This window comes from Cavia porcellus, unplaced genomic scaffold (assembly GCF_034190915.1).
Source record: "Cavia porcellus strain 051 isolate PalLab524CR breed Dunkin Hartley unplaced genomic scaffold, mCavPor4.1 scaffold_1, whole genome shotgun sequence".
Lineage (NCBI taxonomy): Eukaryota > Metazoa > Chordata > Mammalia > Rodentia > Caviidae > Cavia > Cavia porcellus.
Window position 1 is genome coordinate 229,302,585 of NW_026947484.1, and position 19,034 is coordinate 229,321,618.

Below are 19,034 nucleotides of genomic sequence, written 5' to 3' on the forward strand. Positions count from 1 at the left end.
GAGGGGCAAGGCAACTTCGGTACAGGCAGAAATTCCTCTTGATGAATCTCTCACGATGTATGTCTAAAATGGACTAACTTCAAAAAGATTAAAAAGTGAAACCTTGTTTTTTAAAATGTGACACTGTAGAAGTGTATTCAATGACTCAAGGACACTAACATACCAACTGAGAAGTGCAAATATAAAGTTTTTTAAAGGACAATTAATATTCAAGTTTAACCAGTAAGACTTCAGCAGCAGCCCTCCTTCCTTAGATGATGGGATTACGGTGTTTCAAGTTATCGGAAGGGGGACACTTTTCTACATTTCCCTTGTCACTCCTAGAGAAGTAAAGCTATGTCATAATAAAGTTTCTCTGATAATGAAGTTCAAACTGGATTAGAGAATATGAATGTTTATATTCAAGTATAAATTACAATTACTTAGCATTTTATTATTACAACTATTTAACATTTGGCAAGATCTCCAAAATTTGAACTATAGTTACAAGGAAAATCTATATTTGTACTCTTAATTTTTGAATTTTTTTTTGTCTTTTTGAGACAGGGTCGTGCTGTGTAGTGCAGGCTAAGCTTGAACTCACTTTGTAGCCGAGGCTGGCCTTGAATGCTCAGCAACCCTCCTTATACTTTTTTTTGCAACATTTTCATAGTTAGGAATTATGACGACTATGAATCTTTTTTATCTGAGCAATCCACTACGAATATCAACTGTAGATTGAAGATTTTTTTAAAAAACCACTCAATCTCAATTAGGTAAGTGAAACCATCTACCTTTAAAAAGTATTGAACACAAATGGGAAACAAAGGCTCTACAAAAGCATTAATGACTTTTTTCTGTTTTAAAATTTAAAACTATGTTTTTAAGTATATATAAAGTAATATGTCAAAAACATACCAATGAGCCAAAACCTAGAGTCCAAAAATGTTCATTTCGGACTTCTAAAACTCCATCCAAGGTAGATACCTAATCAACAACATATTAAAGAAGTGATCAGAATTTTTTTCATTTGACATATATAACAGAGCTCACATTAAGGATTTGATTTAAGACTTAAGTGACATGCCCAAACCCTGTACAAGGAAGCTCATAAGCCAAGAGAAATCTGCGCCCAATCAAGACACTACTTCCTGATTGGTCCATCCTTCTAGAATGAGATCATGAGTGCTGACTCGTAAACACGTTTTCCTCACCATCCAACAATGTATGACTGCTTTCTGATTTTATCAGTATAATTTATCGATTTTTTTTTCTGCCAATCAATTTTTTTTTCTCTGAATTCCCTTATAACAAATTTTTACACAACACAGAGTATTATTTGGATGACCTGTCAGGATACTCCATGGGCAGGCAGAGTATGTTGCCCACGGGCACAGAGGCACAGAAGGCACATATAGCGCCAGGCTTCCCTGGCTGAGACAGTTGTCAACTGTGTTGGGAAAAGTGGCCTTTGTGATACTGACAACCAGGAGTTTAGAAGAGTTCCAATATCCAAATCAATTATCTTCTTTTCTCCTTAGTTAACAGACTAACATAACAGAAAGTCCAAATCCACAGTACAAGATGTTAGGTAGTAAAATATCATGTAAAAGTGAATTTTAAATTTTATCAAAATCCTACATTTAAATATAGAATCAGAAAAGTCAACAGAATTTGTATAGCTCACAGGATGGTGTTTAGATAATTTTCTTCTATAGTTTTTAAAAGGGAAGGATTTTTAGTTTGGCTTATGCCTTCTATATTTTAAGCAAATTTGATTTTCAAACTGAGAAATTCCTCAAATTTTTCTAATTTTGTCTCTGTCAGATTTTTTTTTTTTTTTTGTCTTTTTCATTTTTATCGGTACCGGGGATCGAACTCACGACCGCCTGCTTGCAAGGCAGGTGCTTATGCCGCTGAGCTAAACCCCCAGACCCTGTCAGATTTTTTTTGTGGTACCAGGGATCGAACTCACAACCTTGCGCTTGCCAGGCAGGTGCTTATGCCACTGAGCTAAATCCCCAACCCTTCTGTCAGATCTTTTATTGGGTTGTTATAAAGAATAAAACACACCTAGAATAAAATTCTAGGTAACACTGAATAAAGTATTGCAGGAACCCACACTGCGCCTTCCTTAGTATAAAGGAAAATGGTTTTATTCACTATTGCACCTTACCTCTCTGATGAGTTTGTCCAACTGACCGATAACATGGGGTGGTGTTGTCTGGGAAAAAAGAAAAGAAAAGAAGGTGTGAATAGCCTAGAGAGATAAAAATCTTGCAACAACAGTCCTGAAATCCTCTGAGTGGATTATGAACCAGTTACTGCTTTTGCCCTGTTCCTATCATGATTTAGGGAAGGGAGATTTCAACTGGCTCACTACGGGTAACACCAGGCTCTGGTTTTCTGTTTGTTTGGTTTTTCTTTTAATCTCCCAAATAAGATCATATCTCCAGAACCAAATACAACCTAAAAGATCAACCAGCCAACCAACAAAAATCTTCAACAAATGGCCAAAAAAGTAACATTTTGTACAGGGTATATCACTATCACCTTCTTGTTATTACTGCTTTTGGAAACTGAGTTACTACCCATAGCGAGGTTTAGAAAAGGCACCAGGATTAGAAGCAAGAGACAGAAGCAAGAACAGCGCTTACATACATATCCCACCCTGGGAGACTCCTTTTTTTTTTTGAGACAGGGTCTCACTGCATGTTCTAGGTTGCTCTTGATCTCACTATGCAGTCCAGCCTGGCCTCAAACTCACAGCAATTCTTCTGCCTCAGCCTCCTGAATACTAGGGTTACAGGTGAGCACCAACACGCCGGCTAGGAGACCATCTTTCTATTAAGGGGCTTGTCTATTAAGGCTCTTACTGTTTCGCTAAGTAGCAATTTGTCATCTTTTATTTTAAGTCAAAAATTTAAAAGTCTGATCTAGTGACAAGAAATAAGAAAACAATCACAATCACATTATACAATAGCCAAAGCACATTACTGAGGGAAAATATTTTAAAAATTTAAGTAATATTAATTTTGCTTAACATATTGTTACAGATAAATAAGCTTAAACTTATGATTGTATGGAATAGAAAGACAGAAGAGTTTGTACCTACTACTTTACTGATCAATGGAATTCTACCTCGTTCTTACTATATGAATTTCAGATGTTATTATCTGATTTCATTTCTGACAGGGCCTCTAGTTACTAAAGCTTTACAATCTGACAGAGGAAAATACACATTTCAGTTTGGTGGGCAACAGGACTAGCATCGAGCGTGTGCATTCCAAGTCCTTACCTGGAGCAGTACTTTGCCGCTGTACACACTCATGGGATACATGGTGCCAAATGTCATCAGGGCGATGGCGATTGCAGAGGCAGTGTCTACAGCGAAATAATTACTAAAAGGAGAAAGCAATTCTGAATTTTAAATGGTGTTTCATGGCCATCTTACAATTCAATCTATTGGACATTCATTTTCTAAAGCACGAGAATTTTTTTTAATCCACAAATCTGCAATACAGGAAGGGGATTCTGCAAAGGGGTAAAGCCTTAGAATGGCTTCTTGTCAAAGTTTGGTGGAGAAACAGTAATCATGTTAATCAGTTTGGAGAAATGATGATGAAAAAGTCTCAGCATTTTCTCACTAGGAATGCTTCAATCTTGTCACCTAGAAGGATTTCTTTCCATTTGCCTGAGACAGACAAAAGACGATATAGTAATTTCTGATACAGACAGAGTAATGGAACTAACCAGGGATTCTACCAATTTTCCTGTAAACAATAATTATTTCAATAAAAACTTCAAAAATTCCCCAAACTATGACTCTGCAGGGATTTGTTACAGAAAAACTGAGGCAGAACAGCAGCATTTCATCAACAGTGCAGGCTGCGGAAGTTCTATTAACAAAACAGACCAAAATGTCAAAGTCACAGGCTGATCTTGCACTCTTCACTTTTTCCCATTTCCTGAGATTGGAACCATCAGTAAGACATAGATCCCGTCTGAGAAACAGCAGGAATTTCTAAAAACAATAAAAAATAAAGCACACTGGATACTAAAGTGAAAATCTCTAAAGGGTGTCAAGGATACACAGAAGATGGAGCAACAAGGTACAGCCTGGGGATAATCCAGAAAGGCTAAGGATAAAGAGGAGGTCAGCACTCCAGAAAAAGGGAGGAAGACATCCGAGACCAGTGGGGCTGAACCTACGGCATGCGTGTCACAGCGGGTGTCTGTATCCCTAAGCTCTAAGGTTCACCATCACTGTTCTAGACAATGAAGGACACATGGAAACGCTGATGTAGCAATGAAACCACAAACTGTGTATGGACGGAGACGGCTAGTACAGTCGTTAGAGGCCTGATCACAGGACTCCATGCTTTTAATTTTTTACCAATATGCAAAGGAGAGGGGCTTGAAATAGGAGAACACTGCGTCCCAATTGGTGATTTTAAAAATAATCACATCAGTCACAGTACAGAACTAGGGATGAGTAACGATCAAAATGAGAACACTCGATTATACTACTTAAGTCAAGAAATGATGAGAAAAGCTTTAGCTGGCACAGCAAACTGGGAAAAGAGAGACAAAAATTAAGGAAAGATTAAATGATACTTGGTGATCAATGAGACCTGGCGTGAAGAACAATGAGAGGGGGAGAGGGAGGAGAAGGACCTGGAGTTTCTCAAAAAATTAAACACAGAACTATCTTATGATCCACTATTAGGTATATACCCCCAATGACAGAAAGCACAGTCTCAAGCAAATACTTGCATACCCGTGTTTGGAGTGGCACTTTATAATAGCCAAAAATTAAAACAACTGAATGTTCATTTATAGACAAATGACTAAACCAAATACAGTATTTTCATATAGTGAAACAATATTTGGCCTTGAGAAAGGAAGAAAATTCTAATACATGCTACATAATAGATGAAACTTGGAAATATTATGCTATGTAAAATAAAACAATCACAAAAAGACAACTACTGTATGATTCTACTTATACGAGGTAGTTTAGCTGAAGTTAGAGGCCGAGAAAGTAGTGATCATGGGGAAGTATGGTTTAACACATGTACAGCTTCGGTTAGATATGATGAAAAGCTCTGGACATGGGTGGTGGTGATGGTTACACAAAAATGTGAATTACTTACACCATCAAACTGTATGCTTAAAAGTGATTAAAATGATAAACTTTATGTTATGCATCATTTTATAAAACGATTTTAAAGGCTAGGCATGGTTGTGCACTCCTGTGATTCCAGCACTTGGAAGGCTGAGGCAAGAGGATTGTTGCAAGTTGGAGACCAGCCTGGACTACAGAGAGCCCAAAGCCAGCCTGAACTATATAGCCAGACCCTGTCTCAAAAAGACAAAAAAAAATTTTTAAAAAACAAATACATTTAACAGATAATAGCATCATTCACTGAAATAGAAAACAAGAAAAACTGTTTTGATGACAGAAGAAAACAGGTACGTTTAATTCTAATATGTGCTACATAATAGACGAAACTTGGAAATATTATGCTATGTAAAATCAAACAATCACAGCCATGAACTGAAGTTATGAAGATAACGCCCTTTGGAATTTAATAATATCTGAGCTAAAAAAAGATTTGGGAATTCTCATAGACGTGATAAATAAAAAATAAATAATTATATATGATATTTAGGAGAATATGTAAAACAAGAATATACCAATTAAGGACAGATTATAATACTAATATAAGAATATTAATTAAAGACAGATTAAGGACATCAATATTTAGAAGATATGAAAAACAGACTCGCAGTATAAAATGTTAAGGTTAAAGTACTATGGACTCTATTTTTTAAGATCTTTTAATTTTTTTTATTAAAATGTTTATTTACTTATTTTTTGGTACTGAAAATTTCTTTCAAATATTTTAAACATAAAGGTGGCTGATTTGTGAAGCGTGTAAAACATCATACTATGTTTGGCTTTTCTTTTGTGGCCACGGCAGAACCCATTTTTTCAGACAGGACTTCCAAAAGATACAGATGAAACACATGTTAGCTCCCAAAGTGCTCGGTGTTGTACACACGGAGTCTGGAAGAGCCTTCAGGGTTTAGGAAGCTGCTTCACACCCACTTCCTCTGCCAGCAGGATCAGCCACTGCTCAGATCTTGTCACTATCCTCTTCCCTGTTCACCTCATCTGGTCAGCAATATAGAATCTGAATAGCTTCTAGTCTGTGTTTTGGATTGTGGTTAAGAAATATTTACCCAATCTCCAACCCCCTTAATTTTTCAGATGAAGGCACCTGAGGACAAGATTTGATCAATGTTACACAGGTAATTAGCAACTGTGCTAGGAGACTGAACCCAATCTTTCCTGTTGATGCCCTTCAAGGCCAGGCCTCGGGAATCAAAAACACACATGACGACAATAAAAAATACTTACTTAATTTCAATGAGCATGTACGTAATACAAAGAGCAAATGCTCCAGCAAGATCAATCAGAACAAATGGATTCATTCGGGGAAGGAAGATACTGCTAAGTCCTGGAATAATTCCACACAAGCTATAACGAAACAGAGTGATCATTAGAATTCACATAATATTGATGAAAACCTTGTAAAAGATAACTTGCATTTTAGTATCAAATAGCGTACTTTTGTTTTTGAGATAGGGTCTCATTAGGTATTTCAGGCTAGCCTTGAAATCGATGCAGCACATACTGCCCTCAGACTTGCAGGGATGCTCCTGCCCCAAACTCCCAATTTCTGGGGCTACAGGTGTGTAGTGCCACCACACCAGCTATAAGGTACATCTTCTTTTTCTTTTTGGTACCAGGAATCGAACTCAGGACCCTGCACTTGCCAGGCAGGCACTTATGCCACTAAGCAATAATATATTTCTTAAAGAAAGCAAAAAGGACTTGAGAACGAGGTTCATTTACCTATAAAGACAGGAAGACTGAGTCTAATCTCTTCAGTCTGCACAGTAACTTCAGCAATAAGTGAGTTCCTGGACTAGACACATTTCTTGGGAATTCTTTTTAAATTATGCATATCATGAAATTCCACCTCTTACCTTCGACTAAGATCTGCAACATGTTCCTGAAGCCAGCTCGTACTAGCAGCTTTAAGAAGAAAATATTTAAATTATGTATAATAGAAGAATTAATCACTTCTAGAAATATTTTAGTTCTTTCATTTTAAAAATAACTTTGGCAGTAACTGTATAATTTAAAAAAGACATGCTATTCCTTTTTCCTTTTTCATGTCCTTAAGATACTAAGTCAAAAGCGGTTTTGGGGGCTAGAGATATAGCTCAGCTGTAGAGCACTTAACTAACATGTTCAAAGCCCTGGGTTCCATTTCTAGTACTACAAAACAACAACAACAACAACAAAAAACCAGTTTCAACTACAATAGACACCTGATTTGAAGGGGTCAATGACCTTATATATCCCTATCAAATTTTTGGGGGGGTTCTGGGGATGAACCTAGGGTCTCATGCATGCTGGCCAAGTGTCTTACCACCAAGCCAAACTCCCAGCCTAAGGTTTAAAGGCTTTTTATACTATGAAGCAGAGCTTTGAACTAGCATGCTGAGAGTGGGTTGTATTCCAATTGTTAATTTCCTCTGCCCTCAGTAAAGGCAGGTGGGGATCTGGATACACGTAAACATATCTGCCAATTACAATCCCTGGAATAACCTCTGGGCAAAAGTATCCTCTTGTTTATCCTAGAGGACTACAAAAATACTTATTTTTTTAATGTGTACCATGATGTAAAAAAGATTGGCAAGTCATACACAGAATAGCAGAGCAATTAAGAAAGACTAAAAAGGACAGAGAGAGGAAGAGAGGCGCATACACACACACACACACACACACACACACACACACACGCACACAGAGAGAGAGAGAGAGAGACAGAGAGAGAGAGAGAGAGAGAGAGAATTGATGGTCAGAACTCTTGGCTTCAAATCACATAGTCTGCCCATAACTAGATGTGTGGCTTTGAGCAAGTGATCAGATCTCTTAAGTGACTCAGGGTAAAGTGGAAATAATAAAATTATTTACTTTTTCTGAGAATGAAACAGGCCACTGTATGTAAAGCAAATTAGCAGAGTACTTGATAGAAAATGTTCACTATCATTTCCCACACAAATTTCATGTAATGTCACCAATCTTGGTTTTCAGCTAATAAAAAATATGAGCTACATAACCCTTTTAGAAAAAAACTTGGTGACAGATGTAAAAGCCTTTAAACAATACTGTAGTCTGGGGTATAGCTCAGTGCTGAAGTGTTTGCCTAGCATGCCTAAAGTCCCGGGAATGACCCTCAGAACCACATACAGATCAAAGTATTTTTACTCCAATTATAATTTCTTGTAAAGACTAAAAACGTACATGAAGAATTTGATATAAAGAGGTTGATTATCATAGGTTATAAAGGAAAAAGCTGGAAATGCGTAAACGAGTGCTTAACAATACTCACGCAAGCATTCAAAAATCATTTGTTCAAAAATTATTTGGGAGGAAATACAAAACGTAATGTTGATAGATATTGGGAAGAAGGAAGAAAATGTTCAAATGGGAAGGGAGACAAGGGAGGAGGAGGGCAAAAGGAAGGATTGGGACAAAAAACGGAAGGAAAACAACAGAAAGAAAACTTCATAAATGAAGAGGGGAAGGATTGAAAGGGAGGAAAATGGGGAAACAGAAGAAGATGTAACACATACAGGTACAAATTTCCTACGATGTGATCACTGTGTATGTTAAAAGTACACCATGTTTCTTGCATCTTTATTTTGCGCGTCTATCTAAGGTAGAGGTAACACTCCCCACGGGGCGCGTGCACCTGCACACCACACCCCTCCCTCGGCCTTTCCTCCGTCCCCTCCCCCTCTTCAACTCCTCTTCTCTTCCTTATCTACACAAGCTTCACATCCATTTTCCCTTCTGTTCTCTTTTTTGGTGTCCCTCTTGCCTTTCTCCCTCACTCCTCTCTTGTTCCCCTTTCACATTTGAACATTTTCTCCTCACTTCTCAATATCTATTATACATTTTGGTCTTAATTTATACTTTTGGTTTCTCACACCAGAGAAACAATGTAGCTTTTAATCTTGTGTCCAATTTACTTCACTTAAGAGTATGGTCTCAAGATGCATCCATTTACCAGAAATGTCTCAAGCTTATCCTTCTCTGTGGCAGCTCTAAGCTACTACACATTGTGCCACTGTAAACATGAGTGTGCACATGTTGCTGTGGCAGGATGCTTCTGATTCTTTCAGGAAGGTACCAAGAAGGGGAATAGCCGGGTTGAATGGAACCTGTAGTTTCAGCTTTGTAAGGAATCTCCACACTGATTGCGCCAGTCTGCACGCCCACCACAGTGGGGAAAGGTTCCTTTTCCCTGCAGCCCTGCCAGCACTTCTTTTTTTTTTTCAGCACTTCTTATTGATTTCTTGATAACAGACATTTTTTCTGGGATGAGATGGAATCTCAGTATCGTTTTAACTTGTATTTCTCAAATGATCAGGAATGTTGAACATATTTTCATGTATTTATTTGCTATTTCTACTCCATCTGAGAAATACCTTTTCATTTCAGAGGCCCATTTTTGGATTGGGTCTTTAAATTTGGATGAGACTCTGATTTTTTCCAGTTTGTTATATATTCTAGATTTTAGTCTTTCATCTGAGGAATAGCTGGCAAAATTTTTTCCTGTTCTGTGGGTTGTCTGTTTACTCTGTTGGTTTCTTTTGCTATGTACAAGCTTTTTAATAAGATGAGATTTCAGATATTCTTTTTTCCCCCCAAATGTGGATTTTCTGTGATATTTCCTGTGCAGTTGGGATTTTGTCTTTGCCTACACCAATGTCTTCAACAGTTCTACCTATTCTATCTTCCAGCAGATTTAGTGTTTCTGTTTTAATATTTAGATATTTGATCCATTTTGATTTTAGTTCAGTGCATGGTAAGTGGGTCCAGTTTTAATCTTCAGCATTTGGAAAGCCAGTTTTTCAGCACTATTTATTTATTTATTCATTTATTGGTACCAGGGATCAAATTCACTATTGCGTACTTGCAAGGCAGGCGCTTATGCTGCTGAGCTAAATCCCCAGCCCCTCCAGTGCCATTTATTAAAGAGGCTATCTTTCTTCCAGCGAAGATGTTTGGCACTTTTGTCAAAGATAAGGTGGCTGAGTATGCCTAGAATTGTTTCTGCATCTTTTTACCTGTTGCACTAATCCTTGGGTCTGTTTTTATTTTTATTTATTTTTTTGTCATTACCATGCCTACACCAACAAAATTAATTTAATTTTTAGAGGGGAGTGTATTTTTGAGACAAGTATGTAGTATTCAGTATGTAGTTCAGGCTAGTCTGGAACTTGTGATGATCCCACTGCCTCAACCTTACAAGTGCTGGCCTTACCCTGCTTGCCAATTCTGTCTGCTTTTAAGAAATGTGTTATTTCTAAGTTTGGGCTAAGGAGACTTTGTTTTACAATTCTCTGATGAAGCCAGTCATGGTGGTGAGGTTGTGGTAGGAGTATCCCTGCAAGTGCAAGGCCAGCCTGAACTGCATAGTGAAATCATGACTCAAAAAGACTAAAATAAAATAAAATAAAGTAAAATAATATATATATCTGAAAAAGACTTAGAAAACTATCCTTTTCAGAATATACTTTTGGGCTGGGGATTTAGCTCAGTGGCATAAGTGCCTGGCAGGCAAGTGTGAGGTTATGAGTTCGATCCCCGGTACCACAAAAAACAAAACAAAACACTTTCCTGTTGATTTAAGAATTAATAAAACAAAGAAAAAATGTTTTAATATGAAATTAATTGTATTTTTTAAATTAATAATAAATAAAACACATACCTTCAGAGACATAAGTGAAAGGTTTATTCCGAACAGAAAGCATCGTGAACAGGTTGAAAGAAAGAGCGACAAAAGTACCAACTAATAATCTTCCCCTGAAAAGAACAAAAATTGACATATTCACCTTTATTTTTTTCTTGGTAATATGAATATATCATTTCAGTATGTAGAGAAGCTAAGAGATGCTTCACTGGTTTTGTATTTCCAGAGACAGAATCTGAGCTTGCATTCTAAGTGCATAATCTACGCCCTGTCTACTGATGCTCCTTCATACAAAGGACACAAAAGGACTCTTAGCATTAACACCTTGTTACATGTGATCGACGTTATAAATCTGAATCAATATTAATGGTATTTGGCTTATGTTGTATAAATCAGATTTTCCTGAATTTAATGACTAAAGTAATGCTCAGAGATTTGGCAAGAATATGGTAATGTACACAGTATTTTTTTCCATAGGTATGAAGAAAGATTTGGGGGCGAAATTTGAAATTATAAGACAACAGAGATTGGCGTGGCAGTTGTCTGTGAATAATGAAGGACCTAAGCTGAGATCCTGTGAAGTGTCCACGGCTTGGGAACTGTTGAAAGGATTGTTTTTGAAATGCCAGTGAAATGTACATTGTCATACTCTGAACACTAATGCTGGACAAAGCAATTGTTCTAAATAATACATCGAATGGTAATTAGAATCAAACGTATTAGCAAATTATAAGTTATATTAAAAATAAATCTCACGTGTGTATCTCAGGCTGCTCCAAAAAGCGTTCTGCACTAAAAGAGAGAAAAAAGTACATTAATAAGTCCTATCAACTATAAAACTAACAACTATATTAAATGCATAATTAATCTACTTTAAAGTTCAAAAAATCTTTTAATATTATATTCAACTATTAGTAGCAATGATGAGGCAACGAGACCCACAAATTACCCTTTATATTTCATGTCAATCTTTCTGTACCAAACCTGTCTCCATGGGTTGTAACAAGTCTGACTAAAATACGTCTGACTAAATCTTTTTTCTTTCATTCTCAGCTGTGACTGAGTTTAGTAATATCAAAAAGAGAAACAAAATAAGTGAAAAAGGAGAAAAACTATGAGAAATAAGAAGAAATTACACTATCAAGGACTCTGACATCTATCATCTTAATTTGTATACCTTCAAATCAGACGTGTCTCACTGGATTGTTTCATGTTTCTAAATGTGCCATGGGTGGGAGTTAGAATAATATACACAAATGTACCTTTCCTTCAATATGAACAGGGCTCCCAGCTGGGCCAAGACTGTGGAGGCGAATACAGCTAGGACTTCCAATCTTTCAAACCTGAAATCAGAAAATTAATTTGATCTCCAGAATTCTTTCAACTCACAAAGCAGTGTTCACAGAATACTCGGACAGTCATTCATTCTCGCATTTAATGTACATATGTGTAGCCTATTACTGAAACACTGTTAGAACAGAATAGTTAATGGAAGAATAAAAAACAATAAAAATCAAAATTAATTTAAAAAGAGTATTTGTACAATATTCCTAGGACCCACTTATGGTCAGTTATTCCTAGGAATAACTATTATCACAACAATAGCTAGTACTCAATTTACGTACCTTATGTTACACACTGGACAGTGCTTAACATACAATTTTACTTAAACCTTAAAGTACTCACAAGGATGAGCTCAGTTTACTCATTTATTTATTATTTTTTTGGAAGAGATAATAACTTGGGACACAAAGAACAAAAGTAAATGCTCAGAGCCATACAGCTAGCAAGTGGAAAAATAAGATTTTCAAATTCAAGCACTGACTCCAGAGTTCATAATTTTAACCACTTGTGCTATTACCTCTCTTTTCTACAAAAAACTGCATTGAATTATGTGTATTCTTTACATGCAATCCCTACACAATATGCTGGAGGTTGGGCTATTTTTTTGCTCATCTTGATTTTTCCGACAATACATAGACTAATAATACCAGTACTTAGGGTAAGCGTAGTATTTGTGCTGCTCAAGCAAGCACAATTTGTGGTAAGTATAAACATTTAAAATTCCTCAAGGAAATAAGTTTAGTGTTTAGTCATAAGAAAAATAACTTAGGGCCAGGGATTTAGGTTAGTGGCATAAACGCCTGCCTGGCAAGCGTGAGGTCATGAGTTCTATCCCTGGTACCAAAAAAAAAAAAAAAAAAGAAAGAAAAATAACTTAGGACTGGGGATATAGCTCAGTGGCATAGCGCCTGCCTAGCAAGCACAAGGTAGTAAGTTTGATTCCCCCTACCAAAAAAAGAAAAGAAAAATAACTTACAATAACAATGCTATACTAGTGAACACTGCCCCAATTTTTTTTAATGCTTAAAAAAAAGATAAAATGGTTTCCAACAATATGAAGCAACTGGAACTCTAAGACTGTAAACTGCTGAAACCATTAAGGAAAACCGTTAAATATTATCTTATTCTCTAATAATGAACACATGTAAGTCTTGACTAATTCCACTCAAAGAAATATATACAACATAAATGAGTACACAGTACACAAGAATGTTCATTAGTAGTTTTATAATAGCTAAATACTGAAAATCACCCAAATGCCTTTCAACATTTAAACAAACAACTTGTGTTATATCCCTATAATGGAACATAAGAGCAGTGAACAGGAATGAACTTCATTATATGAGGTTTCATCTATAGGATGCTCAATGACAGACGAAACTACAGCTCAGTGTCAGAATATTATATACTGTGGCAAGGTCTGATTCAGAGTTGACTGCTGGGGATTTGCAATGTTTTATGTCATCATCTGGATAGCTACAGACATATAATTATTTCTTAAAATTCATCAAGTTGCACAAGGAAGTAAGAGAAAACCAGGTAAATTCTCTTATCTATTATTTAAAGAGTGAGACAGAAAAACTATTCAGTAATTTTTTTATCCAGTCACCTAAAGACATTAGAATTTAGTGATACTATGATTTGAATAACGAGATGGAGCCAGTCTTGCAAAGATTCAGGTAAAGAGCATTTTAGGCACAGAGAATAACTTGTACAAAGGTCCTAACGCAAGAATAAGTTAAAAAACATAACAAGAGGGCTGGGGATTTAGCTCAGCGGCATAAGCGCCTGCTTTGCAAGCAGACAGTCGTGAGTTCAGTCCCTGGTACCAATTAAAAGGAAAAAGACAAAAACAAAAAACAAACAAACAAACAAAAAACCACAACAAAACAGAAGTAAGTTAGTAGAGTACAGAGGGCATGAGAATACTTAAATTGAAAAGTAGGCAGGAACCAGCTCATATAAATGATACACAAATTAGGGAAGTAAGGTGAAGACTTTAGCTTCGTATACTGGGAAACAACTGGACGGTTCTAAAAGAAAGTATGAAAGTGTGATAGTGAGTTAAACACTCTGGCTGTTAGCTGGAGAATGGATTTAGTGGGTATAAACAACAGAAGCATGAGGGACCAGTTAGGATGTTATACATTAGTCAAGGCAAGAAATGATGGTAGTTTGATCTGGCATGATAGTAGAGGAGATACAAATGTGGATGGGGGCTAATTCCTGATGTGTTTTGAGAGAAAATAATCGAGCAAAATGTCCAGAAATCTTTGAGCAGCAAAGTGCTGGTGGTATTTACCAAGACAGGTAAAACTACAGAGAACCAGAGTTTAGAGGAAGAAACCAAGAATGCTATCCTAAATTTAAGATACCAATTTAATTGTCCATGTGAAGTTGTCAAAGAGATAAGTCTGAATTATAGATAGTTTTCAAGTCTGGAAAACTGGATTTTGGAATCATTAAATATAGGCAATACTTCTAGTAGTAATTGCTATTCCAATATAGTATTCCAATACCAGTGCTCATTACTGAATTGCTCTTTGTCTTTCTGATCATTTTAAGCAAGTGGACCAGAATGGGAGCATCCATGCCCCTCCCTGACCCTGTGCCCTATCCACAGTAACTGATCTGATATATGGGCAGGTGTGTAGCTCTATGGCCGAATGCATGCTTATATGAGGCGCTGCATTCAATCCCCAGCACTGCAAAAAGAGACCGTGTTTGCAACAAATGCAATCAATAATTTTTTCTTGATTTTCTGATCTACAGCTGGATAAGTCATTTATTCTCTAGGATGAAGATGAGAAGAGAGGAGTTAAGGTCTGGCTAGGTTGGTGGAGTGAAGTGGTTTGAGAGAATAAAACTGACATGCAGAAAAAAGCAGGACTCAGATGTAAGAAAGAGATAATAAAAAAAAAAACAGAAAAAAAAAAGAAAAGAAAGAGATAATACCTACAGGGTCCAAAACTGTTTCCCCATAGTTTTAGTTATATAATTATCAAAGTCCCAATTTTCCCTCAAAATAACTTTATTTATTTATTTATTTATTTTTGTCTTTTTCATTTTTCTTGGTACCAGGGATCGAACTCACGACCGCCTGCTTGCAAGGCAGGTGCTTATGCTGCTGAGCTAAATCCCCAGCTCCTCAAAATAACTTTAAATTATATTTTTGCCACTTGCAAACAAAAGTTTTGACCTAGGGTAACAGATTTTCACATTTGGATATCTGTGCCTCAAAACTGGTTATTAAAGTAATAGTCCAACTCTTATCAAATGTCAGTGGTATCAGTTATCAATATCCTTATTTTACATTAAAATTTCAGGTTATTTTATGCCATTATTTAAGTAAATAAAATCTAATTTTCCTCAAAAAAATATAACCCTGGTGACTGGTATGGTGAAGGGCAAGTTTGGTCCAAGAATTTCTTTACTGAAGTAAAAATTTTCATTCATTCTATTTTCTTTTGAATCTGGAGAACACTCTGTATCTTTTCTCATATGTTATAAAAACCTCTAGTATTAAAGAGTATCTTCCAAATTTCTTTTTATCTTTTGGTTAGTACTAGGACTGAACCCGGGACATTGCGAATAGTAGGCAAGTACTATACCGCTGAGCTGCATCTTCATCCTTTTTAATCGATTTATTTTTTTATTTTGAGAAAGGGTCCACATTGTTTAGCGTGGCCTTGAATTTGATTCTCCTGCCTTAGCGTCTTGAATTGCCAGGATTACAGGCATGTACCACAATATTGAGTTCCAACATTCGACTTCCAATAATTTGTTTCTTTTGGTGGTACTGGGGATCAAACCCAGAGTCGTGTGCATGTAAGGAAGAACCCTACCACTGAACCACATCCCCAGGCCCATCAACCTTTAGTAATTTCCCAAACTTTAAGCACAAAAATCTCAGATTCTTCACTGCTATCATAAATCTGAAGTCTTAAGATAAAAAAACTATCTGCACCAAAGAATATTATATCACATTAACATCTAAAGATACACTTACATTAAAATCGATCATACTTCCACTAAGAGATTCTCAAAATATTAACACAATGTGATCATTTTATGTTAACATTTCTTTATCAAACATAAGAGAACTGAATGCAAACATTCCACTTTAATTTATATTTTAAATATTCATATTTCTTTTCTAGAATCCTCTCAGAAGAGGCTTCTCTATGTACTTTTACTATTTGATTATATGTCACTAAGCAGGCATTAATTATTTCCCAAGCCTATAGTTTGCTCTTGAATGTACAATTATTTTAATAACAATAAATTAACAATGTAAACTCATTTGAACTTACCCAAATGAATAGACAGGGATAGGTTTCCTCATCATTACCCAGTAACTTATTAAACATGTTATTAAACTGAGTAAAAAAGAAAAAATAATTTAGCATTAGAACTCAAGCTAAAAGATAACATGCTACCATAGTTTTCAGAGTTCCTAGGTTGTTGAAAGTTAAGTCATCCATATTACTATAAGTTCTAATAACTTATAACCGAAAAACTTTTAACATGTGAAGAAACTGCAATCATAATTTACTAATATGCCAGAAATAGCATTAATACCCATACTTTCTCCAAGCTAAATGGTTTTTATAACTGAGGATAATTTTTAAAAGATACAACAATGGTAATATAACATATACATATATATTTTGCGAGGGAGGGTCTTTTTGAGACAGGGACTTGCTATGCAATGTAGGATGGCCTTGGGCTCTCTTTGTAGCCCAGGCTGGTCTCAAATTAGCAACAATCCTCTTGCCTCAGCCGCCCAAGTGCTGGGATTACAGGAATGTGCCACCACACCCAGCTAATGGTAATATATTTTATTCTAGCATAAATAATACATTTTACTATTAATCAACTTTATTTTTGTTAAAACTTAAACCAAATATTCATAACATCTGGACTTTTTTTTTCAGTACTGCACACTGAGCTACACTGTTAACAGTTTTTATTCTGAGACAGTCTCACTAAATCAGAGTTACTCAAGCTGGGTTCAAACTTGCCATCCTCCTGTCCCAGCTTCTTAAGAGTCCTGGGATTCCAGACATGCACCACCGCACTTAGCTGAATTTTATAAATATACATTAGTTTTCCAAATGCAGTGGAAGTTCACTCTAAAACAACTTATTACAGCTGAGTTTTTGTTTGTTTGTCTGTTTTTTGTTTCCAGGGATCAAACTTACAACCTTGTACTGCCAGGCAAGCACTTAATGCTGCAGCCCCAAAAATGACTTATAGTATGAAATTCAGTAACGAGTATCTATCTGTAGTACACTCAATTTAGTATGGTTACTTACCAGATTATGGAAAAGACAGCCTTAATAACTCTTTTAAAATTTTTTTATTAGTACATTTGCAGTACATAATGATAACATTCCTTGTGTGGAGTTTGTATGTGTATATAACACATCTTAATTCTTTCACTTTCAATTTTTTCATCTCCTTCCCCTCCCCTTCCTCTCTGTCCATCTGTCATTTCCCTTCTCATTTGCACAAGATTTATCTCCCTATTTCCTATCATTTATATAGGTAGGGTCCTATTATGTTGTCCAGGCTGGCCTCAAACTCCTGGTGATGCTCAGCCTAAAGACATCAACATCTAAGTGTGTATTGTGCAATCTTTATATGAAAATTCAAAAGAGACCAGAGGCTGTCTCCGTAGCTTACAATTCCTCATTTCCTACTTATTAACTGTCCCCTCACACACATACAGCCCACCTACACACTTGCGAGCTACCCCTGTATGTTTTTAAATGACCCTGTTCCCAGGCCACAGTTCACTGGCAGGCCGGCACCTGAAACACCTGACCTAAAATGGGTGAAAATCCTGGTTTCACAAAATCTGGAATTGGAAACAAGAGATTCCAGGTTTAATTTGCTTGTTTTCTTAGACAGCAGAAATGCAAATGTGACAGCTGGGAACAATATGTATACTTCTCTCCCTGGACTTGGGAAGAAAGGAATCTGACTTATATGCAACAAATGTGAGTCCACGCAGAAGACAGCCACACAGGAGCGAGGCCTGGGCTCCTACCATGCTCTGGTCCTGCAGCCCAGCTAAACTGGTGTCCTCAGATTCCAGGAATGTCCTTGAGTACCCCACATCAGCTTCAATGGAAGTCTGCTAGTGACACTCCCAATGTACACTTTACAGTCAACAGGACAAAGTTCTTACTGTCTGCTAGCCTCAATTCAAATTCAAAAGCAGCAGCAAAATTTGGTATTGAGACAGAAGCTATGCTAAAAATCTACTTGGTCTGGAATGACTAGATGATTTTTGTATTCCTGGCAAGTGCAGATGAGAATTTTTGGGGTCAGTCTGAACTGTATAGTGAGATTCTCTCTCAAAAATCCAAAACTAGTTAACAAATAAATAAAATAATAATTGCAAAGATGCAAGGAATTCAGATCTTGATAAAAGTCATGATAGAAAAGAAAAATCATGTACTAAAAAAATGATGTGGTAAACAGTATAGTAATTCTTCCAATGGATAAATATAGAGCTATCATATGATCCTATAATTTTACCCCCAGATACAGTTGCAAAAAGAAAGGAAATCTTCATCTAAACAAAAACTTATAACAAATATTCACATCAGCATTATTCATAATAGTCAAAGACTGGAAACAATCTGAAATACCATTCACTGATGAACAGATAAATAGAATGAGATAGCAGTATACTTTCATAATTAAAAAAATAGGCTACCGACATGTGTTACAAAAAAATGGTAAAAACTCTGTGCTCAGAAGATACTCAGACAGGACTGTATATTATGCTTCCATTTACATAAAATGTCCAGAACAGACAAATCTAAAGAGGAAAAAAGTATCTTAGTGATTGCC

At 36.3% G+C, this 19,034-nt stretch overlaps 1 protein-coding gene across 2 annotated transcripts in view; it reads right to left on the reverse strand.

Annotated features, from left to right (window-relative positions):
- Positions 1-19,034, reverse strand: part of Slc30a6 (solute carrier family 30 member 6) — a 38,126-nt gene that overhangs the window by 9,601 nt on the left and 9,491 nt on the right. The window contains exons 5-13 of one of the 2 annotated variants that reach the window (XM_003472891.5): positions 16,481-16,546; positions 12,086-12,166; positions 11,580-11,615; positions 10,842-10,936; positions 7,039-7,087; positions 6,407-6,526; positions 3,278-3,380; positions 2,156-2,203; positions 898-966 (exon numbers count right to left, since the gene is read on the reverse strand). In XM_003472891.5, the coding sequence (XP_003472939.2) occupies positions 898-966; positions 2,156-2,203; positions 3,278-3,380; positions 6,407-6,526; positions 7,039-7,087; positions 10,842-10,936; positions 11,580-11,615; positions 12,086-12,166; positions 16,481-16,546 (667 nt within the window). Of the gene's footprint in view, positions 1-897; positions 967-2,155; positions 2,204-3,277; positions 3,381-6,406; positions 6,527-7,038; positions 7,088-10,841; positions 10,937-11,579; positions 11,616-12,085; positions 12,167-16,480; positions 16,547-19,034 lie in introns of those variants that run through there. The other variant, XM_063230178.1, reaches the window with a different exon arrangement.